This window comes from Gavia stellata, chromosome 14, assembly GCF_030936135.1.
Source record: "Gavia stellata isolate bGavSte3 chromosome 14, bGavSte3.hap2, whole genome shotgun sequence".
Lineage (NCBI taxonomy): Eukaryota > Metazoa > Chordata > Aves > Gaviiformes > Gaviidae > Gavia > Gavia stellata.
In genome coordinates, this window is record NC_082607.1 from 11,125,477 (window position 1) to 11,153,269 (window position 27,793).

General features: G+C 38.5%; 1 protein-coding gene across 1 annotated transcript in view; it reads right to left on the reverse strand.

Annotated features, from left to right (window-relative positions):
• Window positions 1–4,088: 4,088 nt before the first annotated feature.
• Window positions 4,089–27,793, reverse strand: part of TEX11 (testis expressed 11) — a 36,166-nt gene continuing 12,461 nt past the window's right edge. The window contains 20 exon segments of the mRNA XM_059824348.1: window positions 4,089–4,311; window positions 5,345–5,509; window positions 7,070–7,190; window positions 8,199–8,307; window positions 9,322–9,471; window positions 10,989–11,061; window positions 11,960–12,076; window positions 13,135–13,205; window positions 14,848–14,934; window positions 16,125–16,165; window positions 16,898–16,951; window positions 17,590–17,675; window positions 18,428–18,552; window positions 19,667–19,769; window positions 20,524–20,661; window positions 21,832–21,917; window positions 22,647–22,798; window positions 23,544–23,622; window positions 25,393–25,474; window positions 27,036–27,131. Of these exon segments, the coding sequence (XP_059680331.1) occupies window positions 4,237–4,311; window positions 5,345–5,509; window positions 7,070–7,190; window positions 8,199–8,307; window positions 9,322–9,471; window positions 10,989–11,061; window positions 11,960–12,076; window positions 13,135–13,205; window positions 14,848–14,934; window positions 16,125–16,165; window positions 16,898–16,951; window positions 17,590–17,675; window positions 18,428–18,552; window positions 19,667–19,769; window positions 20,524–20,661; window positions 21,832–21,917; window positions 22,647–22,798; window positions 23,544–23,622; window positions 25,393–25,474; window positions 27,036–27,131 (2,010 nt within the window). The 3' untranslated portion in view covers window positions 4,089–4,236.

Genomic DNA, 27,793 nt, shown 5'->3' on the forward strand with positions numbered 1-27,793 from the left:
CAGATTAGGAAAAAAGACAGGGCATAAAATACAGGCTGGGGACAGGGGGGAAATTTGTGAACTACTGCCCTAAAGGATGCATTTGTGTTCTCAGAAGCAAGGAGGAACTCTGCAGTTACAGAGCAAGTGTCCAGCACACCCTGTAGCGTCCACAATGATGTGTAAATCAGAAACTACTGCTGCAATGCCACCCTCTGGAGCAATCTGTTAACATCACAGGAGGAGCACCCAGACTCTCTAAGCTGAAATGATGCTGCAACAGAAGAGCGATCAATAAAAAGAGAAGACTGGGGGAGGAATGAGCAGCACTGATTATTTTTTTGAAGCTGTTGCTGGCTTAAAAAGATTTACATCCCACAGTCATCCTAGCTGCGCTACTGAACTATAAAGCAACATTTAGCCTAGTAAAATAAACACTGGACCAGCCTGCATCTACACTAGCAAACTCAGTGCACAAACACCTACCAAGCAGAGTGATGGCATACAAACTACCTATCGGGAATGGTGACTGGAAATCCAGCCAATTAAGGTCTGATTCAACTAGGAGAGGAATTCTTGCCCTACTTAAAATCTATGGTAAATACTAAGTCTGGAATAAAATATACAATGCAAAAATGCGCAGAGAAGAGGTGAGAAGTACTATCAGCAGAGCCTGTAACTGATCTGAGCTGCGCTCCTTAGTAAAGTCTGTAGCATAAAAGAAATCAAACTGAGCATCTCCAAGGAAAAAATTCAAGCAATTCTGGCTGTAGGCAAAACCACATTTAATGCTTGCTGCCTTCTATGGTTGTATGTAATTACCTCCTACACTTAACTGGGCAAACATGACCTTCTCATCTGGTACAGTGTGACACCTTTACCTGTTCATGTGTTTGTGCAAGTCAGAACTGAGAACAATAATTAAAGCTGGCCTGGCAGGCACCAAGGAGATACTACAGGCAACAATGGGTACCTTTGACTCTATGCCATTGTTTACAGTCCCTGCACTAATGTGATGCAGCATACATCGCCAAAACTGTGATTCCAAATGAATTTTATGTGGCATTTGAGGCCTGGCTTTTTATGGGTCCAAAGGCGTTTCTTAGTTAAGCAGAGAGCACATTGTGCATTAAAGATCTGAAAGCAGCGGCTCACAGAGATCCAAATTAGACCTGGTGAACTGAGCACACTGGGTGAAGAATTCACTCTAAACAGATCCATCCTCCCATCTGCATCAGGCAGCCTGCGTGATTTGTCTGGGTACCATAAATGGAATGCCACTGCAGTTCAGTGGAAGTGGCTTCTACTGCTTATAATACTTCAGCCTGAAGAATAAAGGCCCTGTGGCAGACCTCAGGAATAAGAACACATACATAAACTCCAGTCGAACATAATTGGTTTTGCTTTCATCTTTGCATCCTGCTTGATTACTTCCACAAAGGTACCTTCCTGTTCTTACCAACACGTAGTTCTATCTAGCTGAGCCAAAAGAGCAACAAGACACTTCACAACAAACTCTATAGCAGAAGCACAGCTCAGGCAGCACCAGCCTCAGCTATAGCATCCAGTGTCTTGCTATCACAGGCACCAGATCCTATAAACTTCCCAATACTTCCCCGGCTGCCACTTTCAATATATCTCACTCCTTTAGGGAGTCCCATTCTCACACTATTATTCCAAAGCTAATACTAACCTGTGCAGTACTGCAAAGCATCTAGTACAGTATGTTCCTACTTAATGTTGCTCTAAATGCCACACTGACTTATGTGTCTGCACATACCCACCTTCAGGAAATGACCCTGTATCCAGCTGCACAACAGACATGAGGATGTCACAGCTATGCCAAGGGCTGGTTTCTAGCTTCAGCCGTAGGACACAAAGTGGTGCCTGGTGCACACAAAAAGCAGAAATCACTAATATTTGGTTTACTCAGACTATGAAAAGAAAACAGACATGGAGCACTGATAGAGACTGCAATGCAGCTGACTTTTTTTGATTACTTCTTGGCCATGACCACTGCACTAAGCACACTACTAAGCTCTTCTTACAGAGCATGTCAGGCTTTCAGAACGGACTACGACTAATGCAATTTCTTCTTTTCTATAGCCACCATCCTGCTGTTAGTGGCTCTGTCCTCTGACTGAATAGGCTTTAATAATCTGGTTCAAAATGTAAAAACACATTTTACTTAAAAACCAAGATTAAATAAGACTTCATCTCCAACCAGATGATCTTATAGCTGAAAGATACTGCTGTCCATCAGCTCTGCCTTCTGTGTAATGTTTGTAAAGAATAAGCAGCAAAGCACTTTCAGTTCTCCAGTAAGCAAACCAGAGGACCTGAAATGACTGTTACAGTGTTCCTCAGGGTGCTTGAATATCCTCTTAAAGAAACAGCAAAAGAATCCACTTATAGGATGATGCCCAGTTACAGATTATGCAAATGTATATGTGGTCTATCACACAAAAGACACAATATACCATATTTACTTTGACTTGTCTTCTACCTGCTTACTGTAGTGCAGCAGCCCTAACTGAAAAGCAATCAGTATACATCTACCAGCTATGATACCTAGTCTTCTAAGCAGGCAACTGATAGCCCAAATCTGTGCTTTTTGCTCAGGCACCGTATCAGCCTCTTTTTTTTAAAAAAACTCCTATACTAAAGTATATCCAGGCTCTGCTAGAAGCCACAGTACTGGCCCCAAGCACTCAAAAGGGCTTTATTGGAGTGCGCTGTTGCTCCCTCCCACCCCGTCACTTTTACTTCCTTCCAGAGAAGGGCTGGGCGCATTGGAAGATGCATGGCCTTGTGCTCATATGCAGGTATAACTCAACAACAATGTGTCCCTTGGAGTTAGGACACCAAGAGGTGTTATGGAGCACATCTGTGCTACAGTACAGAAGACAACACTCGGGCCATGTTTCTTCTGACTTCTGAACCTGCCGGTGTAACAGCAACAATTGTATAGAACTAATTAAGTTTTCTAACCCCACTCCATCTGTCCACATTGAATTTCAGGTGGGAAGTATCTCTTCAATCCAGCTGCAGTAAGATCCATCCATTTACCAGCCTCTGTTTTTATATGGATTTGGGGGGATTTCATGCTGAACTGTGACTGATGTGTTACAGTTAGTAGTTGTTGCAGGAGAAGAGTCAGACATCACTCAGAGCTGATCTAGTAGTTTATTGAGTTCTAATCAGTAAATTCAGGTATGTAAAATATTTCAAAAGTACAGATGGATTGGCGGTCAGTACTATTTACTACACTTAAAGTTATTATGGGTTACAAAGATTATCACTTAAGCTTACTATACATATTTTAAGGGTTACACACATGGAGAAAATGTCACTTACCAAGCCATCAATGTCTGGTGTCAGGTGAGGGATCTCTCAGCCTCATGGGGTAACCTTGAGAGGCATCCCCACTCAAGGGGAGCTCAGCGCTGCGCAGCCAGCTGCTATGGAGGGAGAGCTCACCGGACGGACCCCAATGGCTGCAGATATTTATAGCATAAAGTGGTTGATTTGTAGTCAGATTTTCTGCTGTGTTAATGCAGTTTCAGCTGCTCATCAGCCCAGTCTCCAGCCAAACCCTTTTTTTGGGGGTTTGATGCTGAGTTCTCACTGATAGCCTCACAAAATAGGATTACCTTTGACTAGGCCTACTTACTGAGCATCTGCCTGGACCAAAGTTCACTTAGTTCGAACAGGAGGAGTGCATCCGTCACAGTAGTCTATAAACAGCTTTAGCTTTTTCTGTGGGAAAAATAGTACCTGCTCTTTTTTTATTCTAACTAAACTATGAAACTGCCAAACAGCTCTGAATTCTTGTCCATACTGAAATGGACTGAAAATTAAACAATCTGGTAAGTATTTATGTAGCAAGGCAGCTATGTCATCCAGAGGAGATGCCTGGTCTTTGAATATTTTTATTGTTCTCATTGCCATTTACTACTAAAAGCAGGTGTTTAAACCAACCTGTTACACAACAGCAGACACATCTCAAGAAGTATTTATTTCTAACTGTTACATAGCTCCAGAGAATGAAAGTTATTCCCTAGAGGAAAACAATTACATTTATTCAATAAACACTTCCTAAAAAGTACATAACTTAATTGCCAACAAGAAGGAGATCCTGTTTCTTTTCCACTGCTCCCATGACCCCATGCCTTTGCAGAGCTAATGTCCTCTTTCATTCAGCGGAACATTTCCAACATAGACTGCTGTCCTCCTTTATTGCAGTTGTGGCTGTCATTATTCTTCTTCATTTGGAAGAAACCCCTTTGTTCTGTCCAATTTGTCCAGAATCTCACTATAAAGACCAATCATCTGGAGAATACAAGCACCATAGTTGTCAAGAAGGATGGGTAACGTTATATCATTCAGCTAGATACTACAACAAAGTGACAGGGAACAGAACTAAGGGAATAGGTGGGATACTACCACCAGCTTTTCAACCTAAAATTTCAGACTGCTGTAAAGATTTTGGCACAGATTTAAATACAGTGGTTTAAGAAAAAAAATAGTCAAATCACTGCAACCTAACACAGGTGGTTTTATTTATACTGACATAAAGCATAGTTTATAGCCAAGTCTTACATTGTCAAATAAACCTATTCACAGAATCACAGAATGGTTGAGGTTGGGAGTCATCTCAATTCTTACAATCTTAACTGATGTACCTTAAACGGTATAAAAGTTGCAACCAGCTCTTGATTGCCAAGCTCATGCATAAGAGAATGAATGATCACTGCATACACTAGCCAGGATGCACTGTGTTGCAATCAAGGTAGGAGCACCAGCCAAGAACTGAAGAGAGAAGCTTACTTGTGACAGTAAGAAAAAGTGTTGTTGCTTTCTACAGAGGTACTAGCCCTCAAATTTCTCCCTCACAGGAAGTAGCTAAGCTACACCTGAAAAGATGAGCTTTAATGATTTTATTCACATCAGCTTAAACCCTATTTATAAGACATTAGAGTATACTAGAAACCAAGCTTGAAAGTATTCATACAACAGCTGATTTAAGTAAACTGGTACAGCCCCTTGACTTTAGTGAAAGCAGGCAATATACAGGAGTTCTCCCATGGCCACAAATGGTCAGAAGTTTATTTCCAGTCAGCCATTTACACGATCCTTCCAGTAAAAGGACACTACATTACTCTTTCTATTGTCTATTGAAACTTTTCTGGCCTTACTTCGAAAAAAATCTTTTAGCATCAAGTTCCCCCAAAATACTTAGGAACTATGCTTCTCCTGAAACTCTTTAAAGGACATCTGTAGTGGTTTCTTCACCCATATCCATACCTCAAATTCAAGCCAGACATCCAATCCCACATCCTCAAATCCATCTGCTTACACTTACATGGCCTTCATAGCTTTTCTTCAGAGATCCTAAGTGATTGAGGAAACGCATTCCTAATCCACACCACTGCTCAGCTTCCTTATATTTACCAACAGTATACTGAAATATTCCTGTATTCCAGGCTCTTGTCATCAACCAAAGGATCTCCATCTCTGGGTAAGCATCCTGGAGTAGCAAACAAGAAGCACCAGCTCATTAGAAAATAGACTCTTCACTTTAAACCTGACAAGTCAATAGTGCATTAGAGTTCAGTTTTAGGCTGGGAAAACAGTTGTGTAGGGTTTTTTCTCTAAGCAAAGGGCAAGTCCTTCAGAGCTATCCTGTACTTCACAGTTCATCTGCACTACTGTCAAACAGCTTGTTTCCAACATGGGTAAGTCATGTTGCAATTATGTATTGGTAGGTCAGAAAATGCAATTCTGTGGGACTGGGAATGATGCTAGAATGGAAATACGCTTTCCAACAGCCTATCTGCAGACAGGCTGAACTTGCTGCTGTGGTACTTTCCGGTTTATCCAAACAGTACTGAATAGCAGGACATAGCTGCTCACTACAGATTAGAAGCAGCAGTTCTTACGTCTTCAAAATTTCTCTATGCACTGTGGCAATGACTTGCCAGAGTGAAAGCTGCCCTTGTAACTGCTGAACAGAAGCCAGAGTACCCAACAATACTTTGAACCTGCTGGGGAACTGATTCAGTTGGGGAAGGGAAGGCCAAGCAATTATTTATTTGCCATGCAAATCCTTAAGGGGAGGCTGGAAGGACTTCTTTTCCCTCTTTGATAGATATTTCTCATCCTAGAGTAAGAGGGTCCAGAGTGAATTTCTGAAATGCAGTATCCATTTCTGAACAGGAGGTATAAATCATGAGTGGTGTACCAGCTTTCTAACTGATAATGTACTGATGTGCTGCCCCAGAGTCCTTCTCTTAGTATGGTACCATTAGTACCTGCTGCCATGAGTAAGACTGCAAAAGTAGGCCTTCTAGTACTGTGAAATTTCGCTGTTATGAGTATCAGTCCACATTAACATTAACAACAGGAACACTCCTTAACTGATTTTCACCTATGAAATTCTAGGTAGAAATGTCTAATTCCTCAGTACAACTGCCTTCACTGCACAGCATTATGCTTCAGACCTGAAAGGAGCAGCAGAAATGCTTACTGAAGGAAAGACTTTTCTCTCCACATACCTCTTCTCACAGAAACAAGGCATATGGTGCCACAAGTACTGACAGCACAGGAATCTAGTTCTAGGTCATTTGGAAAAAACAGTAACGTACTAAGTTTCCAAATACGTTTAACAAAACAGAGCTCAGAAAAAAAGCAAGACTGGTATCCAAATTTTAGCTGGCTTTAAACTGATCTGGAAAAGTAATTTGCATTTTAAAAAAACATATTCAGCATAAGAATGTAGAAAGCAGGAGGAAGAAAGATGGAAGTTCTAGCTCAAGATGTTTCTAAAATAGGCACTGAAAATTTGGCCTTAAATGTCTCTAAAAAAGCCCTTACAAAATGCAGGGAAATTCATAATTCAGTCATAAATATCCAAGATGCATTTCTTTTGAGGTAATTTCAGTGTATATTTTACTGAAGAAGTCTCAGCTGCTCCACATATAACACTATATAATGTTCATTCTACTCATTATTCTCAGTCTGATGAGAATTTTTTTTTAAAATGTGCTCAGGATCACCTCCCAGTCTCTTGTTTCCCTGTTCAACTTACTGTGCTGATGACTATGCTTAGAGCATCTTCAAAGTAGTCCCACACCTCATGCAGTACACAGGCATCCAAGTCTGTTAATCCAGTTGGCAAAGAAAGATTAATCAAACTATGTAAGCATTTGCTGAGAATTGAAACAGAGCAGAAGAGGAAACATTAAATACTACGTGCACAAACAACTACTTTTTAGTATCAGCAACACATTAACTTACGTCTCTATGATTGTCAGACAGACATGTCCACCTTGGTGCTTACTACACTCACATTCTTATAGCAGAAACATACATTTTCCTATTATGAGATCTCATTCATACAAACTATGCAAAAAGAGAGGCAAGAGCAGCAATTACTTCATTATTTTCATCGCTGGGCTCTAAAGTAACACAGAAGGAAAGACATAGTATTTTCTAGGGTGCTACACACAACAGCGAGGAAAAAGTACCTTTTCTAACTTCACCAACAAGAACTAAGTAGTCAGCATCCTCAGAAAATCAGTAACAAATACATAATTTCTGAAAACAGGTCTGTCTTTCTCAGTGTGAAGTTAAGAAAGGCAATATTAACAGTTGCCTTTGCCCAGTGATTACTGCAACGAACTCGGAAGGGAGGGAAAAAATCCTTTATGGGATACAAATGAGAGAGAAGGACACACACCAGGTTGTTTTTCAGATTCCATAAGCTACAGCTGTTAGAGAGCCAGTTACCCAGCAAAATAAATCACATAGGTACCATGGCATGATATGACTCACTTACAAGTCATGGCTTTCTTCTCACCCCTTAATTTCTCTTCACTTCATTGTTTTTGAAATACCTAGTTCAGTACTGCAGGGTAACATTTGAAATTATCACCCTCCTCACAAGAAACAGCCAGAGACTTCTGCATCCAATTTTCATTTTCCTTCCTCAATAGATTCATTTATTGGAAATACGACTGTTTCAGAAAACATGCCAAGTAAACAAATTGCAGTTAACACATCTATTAGACAGTCATACTTGAGAAGTAAATTGGTTGGCCAGTAAGAAGCGGAGCCTTGCACATAAGCTAAAATCCACTTTTTTCAAACTGCAGGCTTTACTCCCTGTCAGCATTTCCAGTCATAGGCTCATGGCAAAGCTATGTGATAACACTAACCTAAATTTCACAGCATCAATGACAGTCTGCTTTCTGTGAAGGTTTAGTGCACTCTTGAGAGCTTTCTTACACAGTACAGGATACCGAGCTGGAGATTCCATTGCTAATGCTTAAAGGCAAAAGAAAATAAAGAAGAAAGAAAGAAAGAAATGACTGGAGCCAGACTTTAATCTCATTGGTCACTAAAATAAACTACAGCATTCTGTCAGATCCCTTGTGATAAACAACTGAAGAGAGATTTGCTTAATGCCTGGGCTGGTCACAAGCTAGTGCTTCTCTACTACTTTCTTACTGTGCACATCACCAATGAGGACTACAAGGCAGAAGCACAGTAGATTTTGTAATTTACAAGTACTCTCACTGCTGTTTAATTCTGGTGCAGTAACCCAAAAATATTGGGGGGGAGGTCCTAAAGTAAAGAGTATTGTCTTATTTGTCTCCTTGAACATGAAAATCTGGATGGAAAAATTAGGTAGGAGTGAGATGTCAGTATGGTGTTTCCAAGCCCAGGTGTGTACTCCCTCAAGACAAGGGAGATAAGTAGGTGTTAATGCAATCCTACAGAATCCCCTCCAAAGACTTGCCACAGTAGTTCTAAATTTTACTCATCTTCCTTGGATCCTACTCTAGATTCTCAAGGAGGCCTGACTAGAACTTTGTGATGAAAGTACAGTACCATATAGAGAAGTGCAAATTAACTACACTAACTTTAAGTTGAAACTGCATTATCTATCCAAAGTCCACAACCTAAAACTTCTGTATGAGGGCATGAATCAGCTAGGGTCATTCTCTGGCCTTTGCCAGTCTGGAGTTCGTAAAAGTTTATCTGAATAATCTTTTCCAGACTCACAACCTATATAAATGTCTTGGGGTCTAGAAATGGAAGGATGTTGCAAATTTCTGGTTCATTATCCACATAATATGGTATTTCAAAATACAGGTCTCTTAATGTTGCCGAGATCCTAACCATCTTTGCTTCCGGACAAAATATATATGGTTATACCCATTTTCTGCATTCTGCACAACACATTATAATCCTGATCACCCCAAATGAACAGGGAAGAGCAACAAAAGCTGTTTTTCATGACCTGAAGAACCATGAAAGTACAAATGCAGTCCTTACATGCAATGATTTCTAGCGTCTTGACCTCTATTTGTGGTTGCTCCCATACTGACTCCATAAGGTTGTGCAGTGTTGGATCATTCAGTTTGGATCTTGCTTCAAATTCATAAAGCAGCAACAATGTGTCTGTTGGATCTTTAGCAAAATCTCCTACAGAAGAGACAGAATTGCCTTTATCTAATGATTCATTTTCTTACATGGTGTACCATAAGGTATAGATTTTGTATCCAACAGGAAGGAAAACCATTAAGGTACTCAGATCTTACAGCAGAGCAAGTGGAACTCTGAAGCAGTCTTGGACAGAAACCTCAGATATCCAAAGCACAACCCCACCAACCACCATGCCTCCCTGCACTGCCCCCCCTGCCCCACCCCACCCCCCCAAAAAAAAAAAAATCTAGATTGTCTGTAATTGGCTAAATTCATGCAACCCTCCTAGGCAAGATAATAGCTACTAGGGAAGCCATTTTCATAGACAAGTGAAAGAGATAACAGGAGGCCACCAGCTCAGAAGGTCAGCTTATTAAGGGAGTTATCATCAGCTTCAAATTTTTCTATAGGACTTGTCCCCTTTCTGATAGAAAAGCCCTCAGGAAATCCTTAAACATAGAAGAAGGGTGGCAGCACAGTAGAACTGCTAGGAAGGTTTGTAAACTTGATACAAATGCCAAACAATCCTTTACTGAATTATCAAAGACCTTTGTTTTCACATCTAAAAGACATTCTCAGCTTCCTCTAGGGCAACAGACTTGCCCACATGTTGGCCAAGGTCTAGTGAAGAAGAAGTGAAGGAAGCACCAGGCTACCATTCCACAAACCTCTGCAGGAGAAACTCCAATATGTCCCTGTCCTGAGATAACCAACCTCTTGGGATTTTAAGAATGGAAAATTAAAAGGGAAGAAGTCTTCCTGAGTTATCTTGCCTTCAGTGCAAAAGGGCAAAGAGAATCCCAAATCCAGGCCATATAATGAACCTTTCATTCTGAAATTTTAAGGGGAAAAAAAACCCAGCAAGTAAATTTCTTGACAGAAGTTAAATACTAATGCATCTTACAATGGAAACTCCAGTGTCCCAAACCTATAAATGAAAAGAAACCAGACCACAGGCCAGACAAAGAATGCCTAATAGAATTTTTCTACCAATATACTACCAAAAAAGTGAAGCATGCATCCTCTAGGCTAACAGTCACTCAGCATCTCAGCTGTCACCTGAAAGCACACCATTCTCCAGCAATATCTGATCCAAATTGACATGGAATAGTCAGGGAACAGAGGATGGGTTTTGGCACTTCAAAGTATTGTAGCAGGACTTTCTGTATTCTGAAATGCCTTATCTGGGAAGAGGTTAGTATAACTATTAAAACAGTGCAAGAGCGACTCCACTCTAGAGCAAAAAGTTTGGAGTTTCTTAACATTTAAGACAGAACAGTCAACCCAACTTCACTCTGAAAGATTGTTCCATACTTCACAGCACCTATACAATAAAAAGCCTGCAAGGACATACAAAAAACCGTAGTTGGCTTTGCCAACTCTTTTATTATATTGCCATATATCTGCTTCATTACTCGTCAGCTGAGACAGCAATTCTATAAGCCCTGTATTTTTCATGAATACAATGAATAAGTCTTAGAGTTACAGGTGCTGAACAGACACACTTTGTAGCTTACCTGTTAATTTCAGAACTTTCCATATCTCCTTGCACGCCTGGAGATGTTGAAGGGCCTGAGTCAAAAGCTCTGTCTATTTTACAAAATTTAAGAAGTTATTTTTTTCATAGTTTTAAAAGCGAAAAGAATATTACAAGTCACAACTAACAGGATCTCTATACCTAACTATAAAATAAATCAAGAATGAGCCTAATTAGTACATCATCTACACCAGTTACTGGTTTTTGGGGTTTTTTTCCTCTCTCTTTTTCAAAGACCTCCACATTCCAGACAAAACCTCTTCACACTGAACATTCCATTGGTCCAGAAAGAACCATATGGGCTCCTATGGGACATAATTTCTTTTAGTTCCCAAGCATAAAATAGTGCTATTGAGACTGACAAACCACTAAATCCCACAACACAAATTGCTGTGCGTTGCTCTCCACAAAAGTATGTTTCTACAACAATCACTGTACAGCAGACTTCCGTACTTCCTTCATAACCACTGTACATTTTCCTTAATCTTACCACAGTCAAGTACAACACCCCAGAAAAAGGATGTATGCATAAAAAAACCAAACCAAACCAAAATTGTGAGCTTTATCACAACAATACTGGTAACCACTTTCAGCAACGGCATAATCCTAAAGATGCAGTACTTATCTGCCTGACCAACCAATGTTTAGCAGCAGACTCCTCACGTAATATATAAGGTAGACTGAAATTCCTCTAAGAGAAGGTGCTGCCGTCACCCTTTGCTGATATAAATCTGTTCAAACCCACTGAAGACAACAGAACTAATTTACAGAAACCCAACATTTACAATTGTCTGGAAAGCACTAGGTGCACTGATTCTAACTAACTATGAAAGGTTCCCATGCTTACATTCTCAATATCCTGTTCTGAGTGAAACAACTAAGACTTCAAAATCAAAAGAAAAAAATGCTGCACTGATACATACAGAATCAGTTAACAGAGCAATGCCCTACCTGTTCAGAAGGTGTTACTTGTTGTCTCCCCATTTCCAGATCAACTGCAGCTGCCATTAACAAGCATGTCTTCTGAGCAATTAGAACAGCTTTGTCAGAAGGACAAAACTGGGACAACTGACACCAAAAAAAGGAAACGGTAATGAGACTTCTGCACATATAAAGCAATTCGCTCATGAACAGATGATTGCTGAGTCTCCTCTATGACACTCTTGGTAATCAGGCATGAATAGTATATATTCATATTGCAATTTTACTTGTACAATTACACAAGAAGATTATTTAAATATGAAGTGTAAAGCAGTGTTGGACTCCCCTCTCTACAAGCACATACAAAACTGACAATGTTCGTAAAAGTTCTGTATGGAGATTAGGACTCAAGTACTTAACATGCTCGTATTAATGATACAGTTTCCAAACATCAGAATCCATTTATTTTAGAAAGTCCTCATTGAAGTCTAAGTTTCTTATGACATTTTTAAGCAACAGAATGTAAAGTACAATAATAATGCTTACATTTTGTATTACAAGTCAATCTCCTTCTGACAAAAGGAGCCCTTGGGCCCCTCACTACAAGAAGGACATTGAGGTGCTGGAGCATGTCCAGAGAAGGACAACAAAGCTGGTGAGGGGTCTGGAGCACAAGTCTTATGAGGAGCGGCTGAGGGAGCTGGGGTTGTTCAGTCTGGAGAAGAGGAGGCTGAGGGGAGACCTTATCACTCTCTACAATTACCTGAAAGGAGGTTGCAGAGAGGTGGGTGTTGGTCTCTTCTCCCAAGTGACTAGTGACAGGACAAGAGGAAATGGCCTCAAGTTGTGCCAGGGGAGGTTTAGACTGGGTATTAGGAAAAATTTCTTTACTGAGAGAGTGGTGAGACACTGGAACAGGCCGCCCGGGGAGGTAGTGGAGTCACCATCATTGGAGGTGTTCAAGGAACGTGTGGACATGGCATTGTGGGACATGGTTTAATGGGCATGGTGGTGTTGGGTTGATGGTTGGACTTGATGATCTTACAGGTGCTTTCCAAGCTTAGTGATTCTGTGAAAAGTGCTCCATCTTCAGAGCATAAAAGCATGTCTCCAAGGAGATACCTGATACATGGATGTAACTTCTAACAGAACTAGACAGATGACAATATTTCTCAATCAGAGGTACTATTAGCAAGAGTACATACCTTGAAAGACAGTAGAAAAAAATCCCTCATCTTTTCAGGGCAGCCCCTGAACTGTACAGCTAAGTTCCAAGCTAACAAAGACATAAAAAATGGAGACTAGATAAAAATCTTCAATGTTATGGGTATGCCCATCTTAGGTCTAGTAATAGGCAGTTCACATTCTACAGTTCAATTTCTTAATCAAAATATCATCAACAGCTCATTTAACAACAGCAAGAAATACCATTATTAGTGATTTGTTAAAATAGCTTCATGCTTTCAAATTTTGTCTTGGTAATTTCATCATAAACAGGTATCCATTCTACCGCATACCCTACCCACAAGAGCATGGATTGGAAGAAGCATCTTCTTATGTTAGTAAACAAAACTAGTATCTGAATAAAAGTGTTGAACAATATTCCCAAGACAAATTAAAAAAAAAAAAAGGGAAAAAAACCCACAACACTTTGAAACATTCTCCATTTTACCCCAGCAGGGTCAAGAACATGTCAATTAAACACACAATTCTGATTAGTAAATGGATGAGCCATCTAAAGACAATCAAATGATTTATGTATGAGAATCTGACCCAATTAAATGTCTAGATTCTACAGCGACTTTGCAGATTCTAACTTTCAGGTTAATTTATTCCATAGGATATGTTTTTGTAGTCTCTGAATTGTTTATTCTGTGAGTGACAATGCTGCCTTGGAAAGGTGATGGTCACCACAGATTCCATTCACACTCATGTTACTATATTTGACCTCGGCCGCTTCTCTCCTTCCTTTGCTACTCTTTATTGGAGCATGGCTACACTGTGAGGAAGTGTGCAAAAGCTCATTACGGCAGATGTCTTCTGTTATTGATTTCAACTGTTTTCTCTCCTGTACGCTCTGGCAAAAGCAAGAATTTGAAAAATTGCTTCAACCCATTACCCTACGCTTATATTTTTATTTATAGACAGCAAATGCACTGACTCCTTTACCAAAACAGTGTAATGAAGACTACTAAATGAGGATCCAGAGACACGCTACGGATAGTGCTTAGGACAGCTCCATGGGAGCTGCACTTCTCACTAGGAAACCACTTCACCTATGTTAATGTTTGCTGTTTAGATTTCATATACTGTAGTTCAAGGCATACTCCAGGACTGCTCATTTAAGAGACAGTCTATCTGCGTGGCCGAGGTAAGCTCGTCCTGCATCAATCACACCAGTACACTCATCTGAACTTCCTAATTCTTATTTTGCCTACATGAGAATATGCATACCCAGGATCAGCAATAAAGTGGGTTTTTTATTGCTCTTAGCAGCACTTTTTTCCCAGACCTTGAAGAAAATCTTTATGCGTTCTATTTGCCTGATCTTAAATTTTACTTCTGTAACCGAGTTTTAGTAGTGAAAGGCTAACTAAGAGAAAAACGGTGAACTCTGAAGAGTTGTATCATGGACACATACAATTCCTCTGGTGAAGGGAATAATGTATCGGCTATCCCATCAGTCAAATAGACCTTGTGTGAGTATCTGTCTTACTAACTGACTTAAAACATGAGCCATATCATAGTTTCAGAAGACAGAAAATCCAGCATGAGAACTTTAAGACTAGTTAAGGCAGCGACTGCCAAAGGTGACAAGTTTTATAACCTACTGAATCTTTAAACACTTCTTTCTTTCTTAAGGTCTAGCTAAGTGGAGGTGGAGGGGATTCAGTTTAGATTTTGAGAGTGCAACATACCAACTTTTCTAAACCAGTGAGCTTCAAGGATCCTCATGTCCCCTGTAAACTTCTCTTCTGTGAAAGACTCAGCAAGTCTCTTGTGAGCTGCAGAAAGTGTGTTATTCAATACGTAAGTAACTTTCTAAGCAAAATAAAAACATTTCCAAGTCTAATAACTACACTACAAAACAGAGGTTTCCAAAAACTCCCTGATGAAGAGTTATACTCACAACTTAAATCTAATATGCTTGACCAGAGAGACTTATTAAAAAAAACATCAAAAGGTGCCTCAAAGAGCATTTTAGATAAGATGTATAAGGCTGGCAACAAGTACTGCCTCTTCGAAGTTTACTGACACTGAATTCTAATGCGGAGAAATTTTACTTAATTTCACAAAAAGTTGAGGTTTTTTAAATTTAGTAATAGGTTTAAGACCTTTCTTCAAGAAACCTTTAATTAATTTAATTCTAGTCTTCAATCTCTTCTCCTAGTTGCAGTAAGTTAGGAAGAGAGCGGTAAAAGATTTAGTGAAAGTAAGTATTTCTTCTGATGGAGAAAAGTCCTCTGTAAAACTGTACCTTTTCCAATGCAAACAAGACAATTCTTTTTCAAAGGACAGCACAACTTAAAAGTGGCAACCAATTTTAACAAGCCTCTCCAGTCTTTCAGTATTTTGCTATTACTCCTTGCAGTCTTCTAAGCCTTCCAAGGCCAAAAAAAATAGCATTAACTTAATTTAAAAAATGCTTCCTTTTAAAACAGCTAGAACAGCGAAGACCACCATTGGCATTTAATTAATGACAGTAGAAAGTTACGCTGTTAATTCAGTTTACAAAACCAAACTTCTTCCTTTTGTGGTAGCCCTGCTACTACAGATACAAACTTTGTTCCTATCAATGCAGTCAGAGTAGGAGACTGTCACTTGAGGCCACCCAGGCTGTGGCTTGTACCCAAATATCTGTTGTTTGCATGCATGGCCTTATGAAGGATTAAAGGGAAACTGCCTAGAAGAAACTGCCCCTTTGTCTGAGAGAAGCTCCCAAGTACAAGCTTTACTAGAAACAGTTTTTCCAACACTAGCCTGCAAGCTTTCCATAGCAAAAACCTGTAGCACTGAGATCCAGCTTCACAACACTGTTGAATCTCCAGTTTTAGTTTTCACTGATTTCAGTTAAAAGTTGGGAACCTAGATTTAAATAAGGAGTCTGAACAGTTGGTTGGTATGGACATAATCCTATCATAAAATGTTCACAGATGGAAGAACTACATAAAATGTAAATACAACAAAAGCATACCCAAGGTCAAGTAAGTCAGCACTGAGTTGATATCTTCATCTCTAGAATGGAGGAAAAATTAAGTTTTAGAAAATGTTTGATTAACTTTCTTAGAACAGAACACATTATTTATGTTGGAATACAGTATCTCCGTAATTATGGATATAATAATTTTTTCCCCTGACAAACATCTCGGGTATTAGAAACTTCTAACATTTGAAGCTGCAGAAAGAGTATTGAAGGCCTTCAAAAAGTTGTATTGATCTGCAGCAGCAAAGGTCATTGTAGAAGTGCAGCGGGAGATTTTCTCAGTTTGTTGGGGCTGCAGGTTAAACTTCAAACCCCACTGACACGCTGGTTTCTTGACAGTCAAAATCCAGCAGTACAGTTCTCCTACTTCTAAGCCAACACACCATTTGTGAAATGGCTAGTCTTCAGCAAGGAAGGTCCCCCTCTGAAGTTCCCACTCAGAACTTCTGAAAGATATCACATCCTAGTGTCAAAGTTGACGAGGTTGCTTAGCTCACATTCCCCATCAAAAATACCTGACAGTCTTACGCATTAATAAAACAGGAAGGCAAAGTGCAAATATTTAAAAGAAAGGTTATAGAAGTAGAAAAGATGTTCCTATGTGATGTCATTAGGTCAAGCTGGGAAGTCATCTGGGTGGACTTTTTACTAGCTTAAAAACTAATCTCTTGATTAGTCTGCAGGAAAATAAGCCCAGCAAGAAAATATTACACCATTTGTACAACATGTCCACCATAAGAAAATGGTTTTGCAAATGTACTCACCTTTTCTCTTCATTTTCTGCCATGACCTTTGACAACATCAGACGAACCAAACATCTAAATATGAGAAAAACAAGCTATGAAGAAACAAGAATTTTTTTTCCAACAGTGTACTTTGCCCTAATTTTCCAGAAAGGATCCCACTTTTCTTCCTTATGCTATCAGTCCGTGGAACTCACAGAAGAATTCGAAGTGTCAAACTGAGAATAAGATTATACTATTTCCCACCCTATTGCCTTATTTTGTATATCACTTTGTTAAATCACGTAATAGTAAGTAAATAAATGTACTTTAACAAAGGCTTTAAGCAAATATTGGAATAAATACATCTCTCTCACGATATTTGTTTTTAGAAACATGATGGAATACTTCAATAAGAAGACACCGCTTAATCAGAGGATACAAATGAACTGGTATTTTCACCAAATATATTATTACAATCTCTTTAGAGTCACTATTGGTCATCTGTTCAAATCACAATGTAATCATAAAGTTCAGAGCAACTAATACTATTTGCTTGGGAGAGACTTGGAACATCTGCAGATATTCAGGCTTGAGGTATATCTGCAGCACCAAAAAGACTGGTAACTAATCTTTCATCTACTCTGTTTTCCACCCTCCTCAATATAATAAATTCTTTTTGAAAAAGAAACCAGAAAAATGCCTCTTTCCTTGTAAATATACTGAATTCTCACTTTAAAGCTGCAAATAACTGTCGGCAGTCTTGTAAATGTTCAGACAAACACTCCAAAGCTTTGATAGCCACAACTTGTTGTTCATTCTGAAAAGAAAACATGTTTTGTATAAACTGCACTACCTCAGTTACCACCAAAAAAAAACCAAAACCCCAAAGCAACACCACATTCCAAAAGTCTGTGCAGTCTACTAGCAGGAAAAAGAACAAAGGACTCCACACAGAAGAGCCTCAGATTCAAGAGAAAACCATAAGGAGAGATCATATGATTCCATGCACAAGGAGCCTATGGCAAGAACAGGATCAGTACAGGCTGGCAAGGCTTTGATGCCTTACAGTGCTATGAACAAAGCTCTAAAAGGCAATCAAAAGCCTTCTAATTATGATGCCAATGTAATCAGCCAGTTCAGACATCAATCAAGTCACCAACCAAGAGGCAAACCAGAGGGTCCAGTGACTTCTCAGTCTTTCATTGCTGACTTGTGTATTTTGTACACAGGTTCCCCCTAGCATGTCAAAGATCAAATACCAGAGGCAGAAAAAGACGTAACTAAGAATTTTACAGAAATACACCATGTCACTTCCAGATACTAACATTTATAGCTCAGAATCCTTTATTTTCCTGAAGAAATATTTAAAAATGTAATTTATTTATACATGAAATCAATTTCTACTTTGCATTACACAACACATTTGAGTGACACCTTGGTCATGGAAGCATGAAATACTTAGAAATGCATGAAATACATAGAAATATTAAAAGTAGACCAGGTTACAGAAGTTACAGCTGTCCTACTTATATCAATAAAGCAAAGTAAAGACAACATTATCTGCCCTACCTCTAGAGCAATTTGGGCAGCTAAACTCAGGAGGTTAGTGCCTGTATTTTCATCCACTCTCAGCTTGTCTTCATGTTGAGATGGCTTTTCTGCTAGCTTCCCCATTTCAATAACTACTTCTACAGCTGAAATATACATAGGGAAAAAATAAATTTTTTTATAGAAGCAATTGGAAAATGAAAAGTTCTATTGTTTTGATGAGGCTTTAAAAAAAAAATTACAGCCTTTCATAAGTTGTTTCTAATATGAAAAACCAAGACAAGAAAACCTGACCATACCAGCACTTCTCCACAATTATGCGTTTCTTCCTGGAGAGGCACCAAAAGGCTTTCCAAGCTACTAATCTAAGGAAACAAGGATGCCATACAAATGAAACTATCTCACATCCTTAATTTTGTTCTGCTGCATAACTATCTGTCACCAAAGACAGAAGACTTTCTCTAATACATTGTCTGGGCGTGATTCCAAGCTCCCACATCTTGGCTTATGCTAAGGGTGCTGCTGCTTTTATGTTCACACTGTGCTGTGGTTCCCACTCTATATTATGTGGACAAATTATGCTATCATTGAAAAGATATATAGAGAACAATTAATTGGCACAGAACTCATTGGAAAATAAGCTCTGCTTGTTACTCTGTATTCTGATGAAGTATAGACTGTATTTCTCAACTTTCATTACTTGAGCTAAGATTCTCATTAAAATATGAAATGGCAGAATCATTATAAAGAAGAAAGAGTCTACAGAGATATGCCATCCTGTAAGTCATCTCAGCAATTTATGTATTTTCTGGTAACTTCAGGCTCTACTTGTCCAGAGAAATTAAGAGCAGCAATAATGGTTCTATTAAGCTCAGTTCCGTTTAGCTCACTATCCTTTTCTTATATTGTATATGCATACAAAAGAGTATTAGAAACAGTAAGTATACAATGATTCTCACCCTGGGATGCTACTATAGCTTCTGCCCATGAGAAGATTAGAGACTTACAAGCCAGAGGCTCCATCCAGACAATATCAGATATGGCAATGGACTACACATCTTACATATTGTGTGCAAAAAGCATCCCACTCTGACAGTTTATATCTACAGCCTGACAGTTTCAATGACTTTATAGACCCTTCATCTAGCTTCCCTCTATTGTGTCTTTCTCAAGATGAACAGTCCCAAATCTGCTTAGTATTTTCTGATGTATTCAGCACTTCTGCTCCTTGTAGTGATCCCTTTATCTTTCAAGTTCTACCTTTATTAGTATCTTTCTCCATCACTGCAATCTTATAAACACTGAATTTAGTAAAGATGCTGTTTGGATCGCACCTCTCTGCTTCTTTAACTGCCTCTTTAGCCTATTCACAGAAGAGATTAAAGGAAATCAGTACAATGACATCTTGCAATCAGTAATACAATTTGCAATAGAAGAGAGCTAAAAAGATACACAAAATGTTAATGGTTACATTGTTGATATTTATATAACTACTCAAGAAGTTCAGTTTGGCAACATCTTCCCTGGACAGAAAAGTAAAGTGGTGAGAGCAGAAGATGGCACCAAAGGCTGACAATGACCAGACTGAGGAAAAAGCCAATTCTTCAAAATTACAGCTACAGAATCAGAAAGCAAGAGAAGGCCTGAGAATGCTGAAAAATTAAAGTCCCTGCTGTCACTTTGAACTGTGAAGTTTAACACCCCCAAACCAGAAGGCCTAGACAGGTAAAGCCGGTGCACTTCTCCGCAGAGGTGAGGGCTAACACACTGTTAGGGGAAGTTCTAGTGAAACACATCAAACATTTTTCCTGCCAGGGCTCACCTGTCTTGAAGAGAGGAGGACCTCTGAGAAAAAACCTGATATACTGAGGCATGGTCACACAACTTGTGGACTGTTTCCCCCCATTAGAATGATAGGTGATACAAGAGGCCCCCATAGCAGCTAAGATGATGAACAACATCTCTCTGCCAGGTGATGCAAGATGGCCAAAGACAGTTCCCTCTCTCAAAGCAGAAGAGGAAGAGTAACAAAGATGTAAACTAAGTCCCAATAACATAGCTACAAAAATAAAAACAATGCAAATAAATAAATATGTATACATATATATTATATATACCTTGTCAACTTGTTTCAGATGAAGGTAGCAAGAAGCCATGTTCCTCTGCAGCTTCGCCAAGTTTTGATCTATCTGCCCAGGTGTGTAGAAGTTCACAGAATAACTGTACCAGTGAAGAGCTTCAGAATAGCTTTTTGCCTAGGAAATAAAAAACCACAAACAAAAAAAAAGCCCAAACCCCCCAGAACCAAACATGCTCTTATTTGTGTGATTAAACTGCCTATGTTTTCCCAATTTTAAAAAAAAGTCATAGAAAATGAAAGATTTAGATAATCAAGTATATTATAGTGTAACCTTTCCCCCAGAAGACCAATCATTGGTCCCACAACACAGGTAATACTCATTAGGAGAAGTGACACTTTACCTATTCCTAGTCTTCCCTATTCTTACGGCTGTTATCAAAGACAGGACACTGGACTAGATAGATCATTCATCTGACCCAGAAAGGACATTCTTATGACTAAATACAAAACAGAAATATTATTTCTAAAAACCTCTCTCTTCATGATACAAAGCAACTGAAACTAAGAGAAAAAGACAAAAGTGTTTATCCCATTTAGACTGTGAACCTTGATGATACTATGCTGAAGATGGTACTCCCAACTATAGTAGGACAGAGAATTTATTTTAAAATGAGGAGGGAGGAAGCTGTGTCATTAGCAAAACTCCTTCTTGACTACACAGATGAAAGGTAGTAAAATGGCACGTGTTTTTCTTTATATATTCAAGAAATGAGCATATGACAGAAATAGAAGAGTAGAACATGAGCTCATCTTCTCCAAATACTGTAAGAATAAGAAGGTATCTGGTTTTGAGTAACAGAACTTATACATACTCACAGTACAAATGTAAATGAACTAAGATACAATGTAAGCATCCAAAGCTACTTCATATAGGCTAAAAGGAAAATCGGTACACAAATGATAACACTTCATGCTCCTTAAAGCAACAACTGACCGTCAGAGGGTAGGAATTGTAAAATAAACAAAAATAAACAATGTAAAGAGTATTTTCAGGTTTTTGTTCCCTTCCCAGGACAGAGCTAGAACGATGGGCTGCACAGGTTCCTTGGCTGATCAATTCTGGCCATAACTGTTCCCATGTACAAACCTTGAGATGAGGCTACCTGAAACTTGATGTTGTAATGGAAAACAACACCCAGCCGTATGAAAATAAAACTAGTGCCAACTGGGACAGGGATCTTAGTAACAGCTTGCACTCTAACCAAAAACAGATAAACCAAAGAGGTCAGAAAAAGTAGATCTTAATTTTCGCTGATACAAATAACAACTATGTTTGGTCCCAAACCTCATAATGTTTGGCAGCTCTGTCCCACAAGATGATGTGCAGCTGGTTTAAGGCTTCAGGCAACAGCTGTTTCCCAGTATAATGACCTGAAAAGATACTGCAAATCATCACCTTACAACAGCTTTAAGAAGCACACTGAGAAGCACCTAAGAACTATCTGAGAAACACTGTCCCACAGTCTACAACAAAAAACACTGACACAGCAATAGTTTCAGCCAGGACCCAGTGTTTCATATCCTGCTTCTGACAAAAAACCCCCACAAACAAAAAACAAAACCCACAAAAAACAGTGGTAAGAGAATATATATTTTCATGCTTCAACAACATAAATATGGCTCTTGCACCTAGCTCAATGCTATGTAAAATACGGTCAGATTTCCAGCAGATCTGACAGTCAAAAAATACCACAGTGCTACAGGTGCAACAGACCCGAAAACGAAACTGTTGTTCAGCTACTCAAACAAGGATATGCAACCTGTTTTAATACCGACAAACAAAAACACACTGGGTTGGATGGACAAAGTATTAACACTACACAGAACTTCTGATAAATGTTTCTAATCCCACATGTATCAGTCACACACAGTCTACACTAAGAAGGAGGAATTGTTCCAGCAAATTAATTTAACCCTGAGCTTTATCATGACTGTCATTCATCATGGAAGTTGAGAGTTGCCATGCAAAAGAAACATAAGGGAAAATAGACACAAATAGAAAGAAAGATGAGAATAAGCAAAAAAGTGAAAGGCAGAATTCAAGACATTATACAACTAAATCCAGCTTTCAGTAAACAGCAGCAAAAGATGGATACAGACCTATAATAATTTCTTCAACCTTTTGCTTAGCAAGCAGCTCCCTCTTATTCTGCAACAGGAACTCAATGTGGAGCAGGGTAATTTTTCCAAGGTCAGGTGAAGATTCAAATCGTTCAGGAACAGATTTCAGAAAATCAAAAGCAACTGATTCCCTATTCACAGAGATGCATTTTTAAGAGGCTGCACAAGAAGAGCTGTTAATTTTCCATTCTAAACACATTCACACTGTACAGCATGTTTCTCATTAATACTACTGTCACACAATCACACTGACAAGAGTGAGTCAAGGTATGAATTTACTGCAGTTCATCTATTCACTAGTAACTTCCTATTAGCACATGCTTGTTCCACAGTATTCACAAGAGAGTTTCTCCTCACAATGAAAGAATAAGAATTTACTGCAAGATAGAAGCATTTACATAGGTAATCTTGATGGGGCATTCAACAGTGTGAAATTTCATGCCTCAATTTATTTTGCAGTAACTTGTTCATCTTTATACTGTTTTTCACAAGAATGATTCTAGGACTCCAAACTCTTTCATTCTGAGGGTTGGTTAGTCAATATGGAAGAAATATTTCAGTCAGGTAATTCCAGACTCATATATATATTATTCCAGATACATATTAAAACTACATAGGGAGAATCTTATCACTCCAAAGTAAGGCTACAGCATTGCAAATTGCCACTCAACATTATTTCATACCCTATTCTGCTGCTGCCATAATCTGCACCACCTTGCTATAGAAAAGACAGGCTTCATCTCAAAACTGATTACCTGCCTCTGTGAGTTTTTATTTAAAATAAAGCATCATTGTATAATAGATGTTCTTTGCTTATAAAAGAACACCTATAAAGCCCAAATATTGTGTTCACACCACTTAGTGATGGTTTCATACCTTCCATGCTCCAGCAGCAGTTTGGCAGTATTCAAACAAAAGTCTAAAGACATCTCATGGTGCAGGAATTCTGCAACTGCTAGACAGAACACAAAGCAGTTGAGATTATTTAATCAACTTAGACATGTAACTGCTCAATTTACCATTTACCTCTTACAGCTTCTTTGGGGGAAAAAAAAACAAACCAAAAAACAAAAACCCCAATATAATAGTTCTAAAAAAAAGGAAGAATAAAACATGTCTACTGTGCTTTGACTTCCCTTTTGCTGTACAATTAATGTAGTACTACAGAAAGGGGACAGACTGATAGCCCTGGAATCTAGCCCTCTGTCTCTTTAAACAGGAACAGCATAGGCATTAATAGCACAAACTTTTGCCTCAAGCTGCTTTCCATCAAAATGTCTCATCCTTATCCAGCAGGAACCACTTAAGACTGAGCTCAGTGCTCAGGCTGTGTGGTGGTATCACATTGCAATGGGAACTACTTAAGCCTAATGCCTTTAGTATCAGCACGAGTCAATTCATCAGCTGATAAGTAGGTATCAGGTTTAGACCACTCGGATAAAGTTTAAAAATTGCTAGACTGTGCTGAATGGTTAGTTATAAGATTTATACATTTGCTTGGATGAGATCAGAAAAGGAACACATAGGGACATGACTGTAACAGTTGTTAAAGGAAGAATTTCTAAGGCACCTGTGTACAAGTGCACAATACAAGATTTTAGTCAAATGCCTAAAACTTAGCAGGAACCTTTACTCAAAAAAAAAAAAAGAGAGAGAGAAATTGCAGTGCATGGACACAGCACTCTTTTCTGCCAGCCATACAAGAAAAGACAGACATCCACTCATTAATAAACTTGAAAAACTGACTGGAGTCCTAGTGATACTAAATATAAGCAGAGTGTGTTTTGATAGGCAACACTATGGCGTCACAATTCAAACTGCAGAACAGAAGCCAGGTATTGCAGTGGTAAGTTTTGAATAACTGTCCACTTGAAAGCTGGCTGAAATTCCCCAGGAGCAATCTGAAGTGGAGTTTCCATTCCTGCTAGTCTGGAAGCGTTCAAACCATTCAGGTCTCTGCAAGAAATTCCTCATCTCATCCTACATTTATTTCTCAGAGCATTCATTGTGCATCTGATGCTTTCCAACCATGAAGAGTACAAAGCCTCTCTTCCTTAAGATTTCATTATTTATGGAAATAAATTTCTCCTGATACATTACCCTTTCTATATTAAAGTCCCTCAAAAAAACTTTCTTCTCTCATGCCAATAGAAAAGTAAATTCTCTTCAAATGACAAAAAGAGTTTATATGCCCTAGATAAACTAAATAAACTCTGGTAACACAGGTTTATAACACCACAGTGGTCAGCACTTGACATCTCTTGGCCAAAATCTGCAAAATCACACATAAAGAATAGCAATGTTTCACAAGCCTTTCTTCTATGCTGACTGCATAAGAGACAATCCACCTACACCCTTTTTGAGTAAACTTAGGCATATGTCTAAAAGAAACCATACCTTTACGTTGCTGTATTTTCACTGTCTTTATTCTAACAGGCTTCAGAGTCTTCCCCCTTCCCTATTTTCAGCAAGTCTATTTAAATTCTCAACAAAAATAAAATCATGCTTCATTCAAACTTACATTAGCACCTGGGTAACTCCTCTGTGAACACTGACTACTATGTCTCACACTCCAAAACCAGAATGACATTTAGCTAATGTCTAATTCTCTAACACACAGGAGAAAGGGATTTATTTTTTTTTCTTTTCTATCGACAACTCAGGCCATCTTCCTGGATATGGAGTAGTATGACCTTACTATGAAATCTATAGAGAGCTGTGATACCTGAGTTGATATCTTCATCTGATGCTCCACTTTTAAGAAGAATTTTAACTTTCAAAAAACACCCTGCTGGATGCAAATTCTCCTGCATAATGAAAAACAATAGATTACTTGGACAGCTGTTTGTAGAATACAGATCCTGTAAGAGTCCAGCACATTCATAACACAGGCAAGTATTAGAAAAATCACATACACTCTACTGTATTCTTCAGTTCTATTTTAATGACTGAAGCAACCAGTAATATGTTCTTCTCAAATGCAGTGTGCATCTCTATTATTCATTCTTATACTGCCAAAAGACCATGAGGTCAATGAAAGCAAGGGATACATGATTCTCATTTTGCTATGGCCCATTTCCAATACTTTTAAATAGAAGCTGAACAATACTGAATGACAGAAACATTTCCTGCTTTTCTATGTGTGAAATGGCTGGATTACTCTAGAATTAATATTAGCAGAATTCAAAGTAGCTCATAATAATACAAAATTTAGGCGAGAACAACAATGGGAGCAAATGGAAATAATGAAGGCTCTCACTAAAACACTGCACATTTCAGACTCCAGAATAAAAATTTTCTTCTAGTTTCCCATACCCTCATACAATATCAAAACATACATTATCAAAAATGATGATAAAAACACTTTCCACCTCAAAAGGTTTTGCGAAAGTAAATACAATAAAAACCGCAAAGGGCTTAGATACTGTAGTAGCATGTTATTTGAATGATTAAAATACACTGCTTTTTATCCTGATCTCATGAGCACATGTGTCATCATTTGCCTGAAAGTTTTAACAGCATGTAGAAAACTGAATTTAGGCTTTCATTTAAAACAGGATTTTATACTTAAAACTTGTTTTGGATGAAACAGATGATGGAAATTCAAAAATGGTCAAAGGCAAATATAAATTTTTCAAATTTAAGTTACTCTAACTAACCTGAAAAGATAGAAGCAAAAAATTAATGATGTCTTTATATGGGAAACGGAGTTTGTACAAGAGCAAGAGACCTCACTGCAGTGTCTGCTTAGTGATATATGAACTTTCTTCAGGGTAGCTGGTATGTTTATACAGCTCATTTTTCACATTCCAGAAGAAATACAGTCATGTTAGTAAAGTGCAGTAGCTAAATTAATTGTTTGAAACAAGACTGATGTAGCATGGCTATACAGCTTTCAAAACTGAGTTCTGTTTGGTGCTTGCTCAAGTATTTGTACAAATAATGAGATGGGGACTCAAAATGTAGTATGGACATATCCATTATAACCCAAAGCAAGACAAAAGGTCTGCTGCATAAAAAGCAAGCTGCTATAAATCTCAGGTGGGCCACACTCTAGTTTATTCTGTTTGTACAGTTTTCAGGAATATGTGCCAGAGAAATTTTAGTCATATCATTATCAAAGGACCTCACTATTAATAGATATGAGGCAGCAAGACAGCTCTACGTCCACATGCAAAGAAGTATTTCTCTATAAAAAAAGCTGGAAACACCAAAACATACTTACGAGTACGAAAACCGAAGCAAAGAAAACACACCTGTCTGGTGTCAAGGGTAACAAACCAGTGATTAATGTGGTCCATATTATTACGTTAATAAATGTTTGAGTTTCAACTATTGCACACCATAAATACAGTAACACATTACTACCTGATTTGCCAAGCTTATAGCTTTCAATGCCTTGTCAAGATACAGACTGCAATCCCACTCGAAATAGGCTGTAGCTAACAATCGCAGCACTTTAGCCTGGAAAGAAAAAGAAACGGGAAGTTTAAATGCCATCTGCAGAGCAGAAAAAAAACCCCAGCCACACATGAACATACATATGAATACAAAAGACTTAAAATTTAACGTCATGAAAAATAAAAGCTCTTTGAGTCAAATTATGCTTGTCTGGTATCAGACATACAAAGCGATTGCTCAGTTCTGAAGTATACCCAGTCTTCAACACTGCGATTCACACAGGACATGAATCAACTAAAGTTCAGAGGAGAATGGAAGGGTAGCAAGGAAAATCAGAGATCTGGAAAAAACAGAATGAAAGAATAAACTGAAGGAACAGGAGGTACAAACTTCACTGAGAGGAAAAAAAAACCACAACACAAAGACATACCTGATAATTGCCTTCAAATATATAAATTATTTATATAAAGAGGGAGAGATTAAAATCTTCTCCATATCCAGTGTGGGTAGTAAAAGGAGTAGTAAGTCTTATGAGACAGACAAACATCTATAAGAAATGACAGAGATGTAACTGATGATGCCTTGAAAGAAGAGTGGGAAGGGAAAAAGAGATGGCCTTTCAGGGTCTACTTCAGCCATACTTTCTACAATTTAATTTCTGTGAAACAGTAGATTCAAACGTGATTTAAGGGCACCCACCAGTGACTGAACTCTCAGACTGACAT